The sequence below is a fragment of the Tenrec ecaudatus genome, chromosome 2 (genome assembly GCF_050624435.1).
Source record: "Tenrec ecaudatus isolate mTenEca1 chromosome 2, mTenEca1.hap1, whole genome shotgun sequence".
NCBI lineage: Eukaryota > Metazoa > Chordata > Mammalia > Afrosoricida > Tenrecidae > Tenrec > Tenrec ecaudatus.
This window is the reverse complement of record NC_134531.1, coordinates 1,718,088-1,725,411: the sequence shown is the minus strand read 5'-3', so window position 1 is coordinate 1,725,411 and position 7,324 is coordinate 1,718,088. Positions and strand designations below refer to the sequence as shown.

Sequence of the window (7,324 nt, the reverse complement as noted above, 5' to 3'; positions counted from 1 at the left end):
GGAAATGGGGCTGATGGGCTTCACCTCGCTGCCTTCGGCCAGCAGGAAGGAGCCTGGAGGAAAGGCCACCAGGGCCGGTGTGGCAGAGGGCCATGAAAGTGAGGCCGCACCTCAAGACCCTGCTGGCACAGGGGTCTCCAGCACAGCCTCAGACATGCCCATGGCCCTGAAGAAGGCCGGGCAGGGCGACCGATTCCCTGGTTGAGCCCCAGTCACCGTGGAGCAGATGCAATGGCCGTCTCGCGAAAGGCCTGCCTCTGTGAGTGAATCAGGCTTTCTTTGCAGGAGCTCGGCGACATGCATGCCAATGAGGAGCGCTTCCTGCCTGTCAGCTGCCTCCAGAGCCCACTCGCCGGCCCTTTCAGGACCGCTCATTACGCGGAGTGCCAGCGCGCAATTAATCAGGGCAATTTGGGGTAATGATCATGTGAACGTCTCCACACCGGCCCTGCTCCATCTGCTCCCACCAATTCGTCCCTGTGAAGCTGTCGACGCCGGGTGACGCTGACTGACGGGTGAAGCCAGCCGTGCACGCCTTTCATCGTGAGAGCCGGGAATGCTCAGGGGGCCCTTCCCACACAGGCAGGCTGCTGCAGAGACGGGGGCATGGGGTTGGGGTGGGGGGACTTACACTCTCAGGACCCTGCTTGTCTACCAGGCTGGCTGTGCTGGTCATGCAGACCGTTAGCTCACCCTCGCAGGCACAAAGCTTGACTGACGTCATGGTCGTCTTGATGGATGCGGTGGGAGCAGATGTGGCGTCCACCCCAAGCCCAGGGGTAGCTACCTGAGGCCGAGCCTGGCACTGGACAGAGCCCTCCCACTGCCCACTGTCTGCAGCAGGAGGAGAGACGCCTCTTGCTGTTGGTGACATGTGGCCAGGAATGTGGTCCCTTCAACAGTCTTTCTATGGTCTCCCTGGAAAGGGGTGTGTATGTGTATGTGTGTGTGTGTGTAGTGGGAGGGGTGGTGGGTGGGGGTCAATTATTTAATGCCCGATACAATGGAGCGTAAACTTCCCGGGTCTTCTTTTTCACTCCGTGGAGTCTGGAGTCTGCTGTCACGTGGCACATGAGACCATGAGGCGCTATGTGAAGCACTGCCCCGGGGCCCATGGCCAGTTCTCACAAGCGTTCTCATCGATCTCTGAGAGTTAAGAGCCCCTTGAGATGCGAGAATCTGATCGTCCAGGAGCATGCCCACCACCGGGACAGGCACAAGGGTTTCTGTGGAGCCTCCGGTGTGATGGTGGACCCCATGTGGGGGTCCCAGGTCAGAGTGTGTGACCCCAGACACTGGATGACTGTCTGAGGTCTGAAGCTCTGAGGGAGGACGGGTCCCTGCCCCTCTCCCCACTTCCGGTGCTCCTACGTGTCTTGCCTGCAGGGTCCCAGGGTGATCTTCCTTCATGACCCCATCTCTGAGTCTCTTTGCCTCTTTGCCTTGGGCACCACTAGTGGGATCAGGACCCCCACCCCTTACTGCAGCACGAGCCTGTCCATCTTCAAAGGTCTGATTGGCCCCCATCTTCATGATCTGATTTCCAAGCCAGGTCAAGTTCATGGGCTCTGAGGTAAGGGTTTCCACATGTCTTTGGGGACATAATCCACCACGCCCCCTTCCTCAGCGGTCTCATGTTGTAAGTCGGGTGAGTTTGCTGAGCAGATTCGTTTTCCGCTCACCAATCCATACGCGTGTTGTCCCACATTGTGGACTGAAGTCCCCACCATGTGACATTGCTTACCCACCTCTCTGTACTCCTCGTGTCTATTTCCCCTCTCCCTTTGTCCCTTGACTTGCTGAACTTTGATGAAATGCTGCCCTCTGGTCTTGAGTGATAGGTCTTCGAGGGGGGCCGGGTGCCTCCCTATGGTACCACTGCTTTCTGGGCCTGTCATTTGGCTGGGAATGGGGCCTGGTGTGATCTCATTCCCACACCTGAAGGGGGACAGAGGGCCCCATTACATTGTACAAGATGAGAGTGGAAGCAGCCTGCTGGGGACTCAAGGTCATGGTGACATTGCAGCAGAGGAGATGAGGTGCTAGTTGGTGAGCCAGAGAAAAACTGTCTCCTCCCAAGGGACTTTACAGCAATGGCATCGTCTCCCTCTGCTATGAAAACCTTCTGTAACCAACCGAGTGTGGGCCTACGTACAAGCACCTCACACCTCCCGGATGGGCGGAGGGCTGGCTGATGCTGACGTGGACAGATGGGTGGATAGACTGGTGGGTGGGCAGACTGGTGGATGGGTAGGTGTGTGTGCAGGTATGCATGCATGTCTGAATGGACGCATGAATGAATGAATGAATGAACAAATGGCAGGGGTGCAGAAGCAGGCCCATCTCCTGTCCTCCGAGAGATACCCCCACAGGCCTGGGCAGGGGTCTGGCCTGGACCAGCACACTGGCGGGCACTGTGGTAGGAGGTGGCAGAGAGCCTGAGGCCGCCCTACGTAGTGATCTCCCGAGAGGTCTTGGCTTCACTGCTTCACGGGCGGCTTTCCTTCCTTGTTTGCTCTCGCAGCCGGTGTGCCTTCTGCCCCGGAGAGGAGGGGTCTTCTCTTCTTTCCCCCTTCTGCCCCGGAGAGGAGCGGGGCTCTCAGAGTCGCTGCACTTGGGCTTCGCGCTAGTTTGTGGTGTGCCTCCCTCCAGAGCCCCCCGAGTTCTTGCCTGCCCACCCCCCTCCCCTTGCTCAAGTGGAAACCAGAGGAAGGTAGTAGAGCACTCCGCCCCCCTTCCACAGACGTGACGCATTTCGAGAAGCACAATGAACCGGCCAAGGAAACCGCTCACACAGCTAGACCGTTTCCCTCCATCTTTTCCACACATCGCCTTATTGTCAGGAGGTGCTGAGTTGGCCGTGACTCAGGGTTACTGCACATACGCCGGAAAGAAACAGCCCGGTCCTGTGCCGTCCACAACTTTTGTTACGTTTAAGCCCATTGTTGCAACCACGGCGTCGAGCCACCTGGTCAGAGGTTTTCCTCTGTTTTACTGACCCCTTACTTTACCAACGTTGACATCCTTCTCCCCAGGCCAGCCCCTCCGGGGAGTTAGCCTGACCAGTGTCGGTAGCACAGGTCTCCCCATCCTTGCTTCCCAGGAGCACGGAGGCTGTGCTTCCTCCGTGGGTCTAGCGGGCCACGGCGTGTCCAGCATTCTGCGACAACGCCATACTCCGAAGGCATCGGCTCTTTGGCGGTCTTCATCTTCACTGTCCGTCTTTTGCGTGGAAATAACCACGGCTTGGGTCAGGATCACCTTCGTCTCCAAAGCGACCTCCTTGCTCTTTAACACTTGGATATGCAGGACTTGTGCAGCAGACTTGCCTGAGGCAATACGTCCTCCAATTTCTTGGTGGTTGCTTGCATGAACTGATCTGCACAAAGGGAGCTGGCTCCTCTAGGAGCTGGTCGGTGCCTTGCCCTCTGCTCTGTTCCCCCAGGCTGCCTGCCTCTTGTTCCCAGTCTGTTGTGGGGAGGCAGGCACACAGCCCTGGACACACTCACTCCTTCATTGCCATTGTGGGAGGAGAAATGGAAGGAATCTTGGGTTTGTGTAGGTCCCGGGCCAAGCTGGAGAAGACATGCTTCTGCCGGGGTCTAGTAGACCATCCCTACTTGGCGCACACTTTCCGGGCACAGAGCGGGCACCCTCCTTCCGTGAGGGAGACCTGGCTCCTCACACATGGCCCCCATCAGTCGCCTGTCTGTGGAGGTGTCTGTGTTGCTGACAGACTGGCTAGCTGTTGGCATGCTTCCAGACTTTGGGCGGATTGATCACGAAGACCTAGTAGCCATGACCCCCTTGAGACCCCCATGGGCTGACAGTGGTAGAATTCACAGCCCAGCAGTGGGGGGACACAGACCAGGCAGCTGGCACAGGTCTTCAGGAGCAGCACAGCACAGTCACACTCCGCCCCTCGGGCAGACACGAGGGGCCTCAGAGCTTCTGCAGAGAGCCGTGGCCCCCCGGCGGGTGCCAAGTCCCTTGATTTGCTTGCGGTGGCACAGAAAGCTAGCAGATGTGGGAAATGCAAAATCCCTTGCCCAGAAACAAATCGTGTCTGGAGTATCCCTTTCTTATTTGCCTGCCCCAGAGCCAAACAGAGTCACACATAGACAACAACCTCACCCTCCCACCCAGCCAGCCCATCATCTCCCTCTGGGGAGCCATCATCTTCTCGGGACATAGGAGACCTCTCAGATCATCCAGTCTGCCCTGAGACGGCATCCGCGGCTTCTTGCTAAAATGCTGGGTGCTCACCTCACCTACTTTCTGTTTTCTGTGCTCCAGCTGCTGGCTGGGGTCTTGGCCAACAGCCTCATCGTCTTTGGGGCGAGCCGGGACTGGATCAAGAGGAGAGTGTGGACGTCCCTGGATCTCCTGCTCTCTTGCCTGGCTGTGGCCCGGATTCTCATGCAGTTGCTGGTTTTCTACTTCATTCTGATGTATCTTTCCTTCGTGGAACCATCGATGTCCACAGGCCAGTTTGTCCTGTGCATGGCCACCAACGAGATAGGACTCTGGCTGGCCACCTGGCTCGGCGTCTTCTACTGCGTCAAGGTAGCCAACATTGATCACCCGCTCTTCCTCTGGCTGAAGAGGAAGCTCTCCACGCTGGTCCCCTGGAGTATCCTGGCGACCCTGTTCTACGTGCTCATCCTGTGCATCGGCCACCTGAAATACACGTGGCCCCTTTCCAAAGCTATTTTTTACCACTATTTCTCCCAGAACGCCACCACAGGGTACATGGAGGCCTCGTTTCTCTCATACACCTTTGTCATCATCGGGCTCTGGCCGCCGTTGGGGATATTCCTGGCTGCTGTCCTGCTCCTGATTGTCTCCCTGGGGAGGCATGCCCGGCAAATGGGACACATGGAAGCCGGAGCTGGGCGCCCGAGCCGGCAGGCCATCGCCAAGGCCCTGCTGTCCACCCTGTCCTTCCTGGTCCTCTACCTGTCATACTACGTGGTTGACACCCTGCTTTCCTCTAGGAGGGTCGAGGCTGGGAGCCTGGCCATTCTGTCCCACACCCTGATTGCTGGAACCTACCCTTCAGCACATTCCATCATCCTGATCCTTGGAAACGCTAAGCTGAAGCAAAGTGTGAGACTGCTGCTCCCTCGAGGCAGGTGTCCCTGAGAGAGGAGGCAGACCCATTCCCGGGGGCCCCTGGGTGACCCGTGGGTTACTGGGTTCACCTCCCCAGGGAAGAACACTCTGTGCACAAACACAGCAAATCCCACGGTGAGGCCGTTACGCCTAAGGCAGGTGTGTGGACTTGCTACTTTCTCAGAGGGTTAGAATGCAGTGGTGGGCTGGGGTGATGGGGTGGGGGTAGGGGTGCGATAGGGGGAGGACCTGCAGACGTCGATCTCTCTCCCTGCCATCGATTCCCTGCTGGCTCACAACAGCCCCTGTGGGTTTCTGAGACTGTCACTGTCACGGTCGACAGGAGGGGGATGCCTGGTCTTTCTCCCTCGGAGCTGTTGCTGGTGGTTGGGAACTGCCCACTATGCAGATCGCAGCCCAACACGTAACCACTGGGCCACCAGGGGAAAAGTCGGTACCTACACTCTGTCTTAGGTTGTGGTTCACAGGGCCAATGGTGTTTCAACGCCAGTGTGGGTCTGAGGAATTTTTTTTTTAAAGGAAGCAAAGAGCCCAAAATGTTTGAGGACCTCTGAGCTAGGCTGGCTTTTCTTCTGATTGGATGTTACACTATAGTTTTTCAAGAGGCTGCCCTGAGGGGGGGGGGACTGAGACACGGGCCCCGGGACCTTTCTGTGTTACTTCTGACAACTACATATCAGCCTCACATGATCTCAAAATAAAACAGGCACTGGGGGCCTGGGCGGCATGTGTCTTAACTTTCGTCAGGACACACACTTTCGTGGGACAGGTGGGCTAGGGACCGAGTCCCTGGGGGAAGGTCACGTCTGACCATGGTTGGCCGGCTGCCCATCTCGAGACTCTTGCTGTCATCATGGCCATCATCCTGCCTATGTCAGCAGAGGGAAGTGTCCCAGGTCTGTCCATCTCCACAATCATTGACGCCCACGGAGAGCCTTTTGTCCGGGCCCTCTGTGTGCAGATAGATGCTCCCGGACAAGGCTCTGAGGGGGTTCACTGCGGTAGTTCAGACCTGCCTCAGAAGTGATGGCTGGAACTGACCCCGGGTCTGTCTGAGCGTGGATGCTCCTCGGAGGAAGCCTGTGCACCCCCGCAGTGACATCTGAGATGCTATGGGATCTCTTCCCAAACCACAGAGATGATGTCTGCTGTTTGCTGGAGGCCCATGCTTAGAGCACCTTGCTCATCCCACTGGAGAGGACCTGGCGGCAGCCAGCTGGCCCGCTCCATCCTGTCCTACTGAGCCCCCATTTGCTCAGTGATGCATCCCACCTCCTGGTGAGCACGCAGGCAGCCTGGGGGCCGTCCCGTCCAGACGTGAGCACACAGACAGAGCTCTGCAGGGCCATTTGGTGCTTGTAACCAAACGTGAACGCCCAGCATCACCACTTCCTCTGGTGGAGGCCACAGGGTGGGGGGTGGGGTGCGGCTGGGGGGTCTCCATCTGTCTGGAACCATTGAGGTGGTCTCTGCCTGGCTGAGGATTGTGGGTAATACATGTAGGCAACAAAGTTCAAAGACAATGGCTGGAGACGACCAGCCACCACTCTCTCACTGCCAACGAGTGGATTCCAACTCACAGCGACACTGTGGGACAGAAGAGGACCGTCCTGTGGGCTTTCTGGAACTCTCCAAGAGGAACAGCTCCTTTTTCTTCCTCAGAGCAAAGGGTGGGTTTGAACGACTGATCTTGTGGTTGTCCGCTCAATGGGTAGCCCAGGGTTCCAGGAAATGGGAGACTGTCATGAAAGGAAAGCATCAGTGTGGATCTATTGTTTACACACACACACACACACACACACACACACACTCCATCCAGGTCCCTACACTTCTGCAGGGGGTATTCCATTCCACTAAGCCCTCCCCAGGAAATGCTACACCCTTGAATGTAACATCATATCACAGCAGCAGCATTTTGGGGGTGCTCAAAGAACACCAGTTATGTCCCTTGAAAAGGTGTGTGTGTGTGTGTGTGTGTGTTTAACCTGTGGAATAAGAATCATCTGCAGGAACAAGAGCGGGGTCACAGAAAGAGTGGGGCAAAGTTTCCTAAAGAAACTCTCAGGATCCCCATGCCAACCTTGAAAAATGAGCAGATGCAACCTGATGGGAAGACTGCTTGGTGCAAATCTCTGGCCATTTCCTCATGAACATGACTTTGCACGTTTTTGAAATGTCTTCCTAATAA

The 7,324-nt window shown here is 56.9% G+C and overlaps 1 protein-coding gene across 1 annotated transcript; it reads left to right on the top strand.

Moving 5' to 3' along the window:
* The first annotated feature begins 297 nt into the window (after positions 1 to 297).
* Positions 298 to 5,145, top strand: TAS2R1 (taste 2 receptor member 1). The gene is made up of 3 exons (XM_075541295.1): positions 298 to 416; positions 659 to 743; positions 4,297 to 5,145. The coding sequence occupies exons 1-3, from the start codon at positions 298 to 300 to the stop codon at positions 5,143 to 5,145; spliced, it is 1,053 nt and encodes a 350-aa protein (XP_075397410.1).
* The last annotated feature ends 2,179 nt before the right edge of the window (positions 5,146 to 7,324 follow it).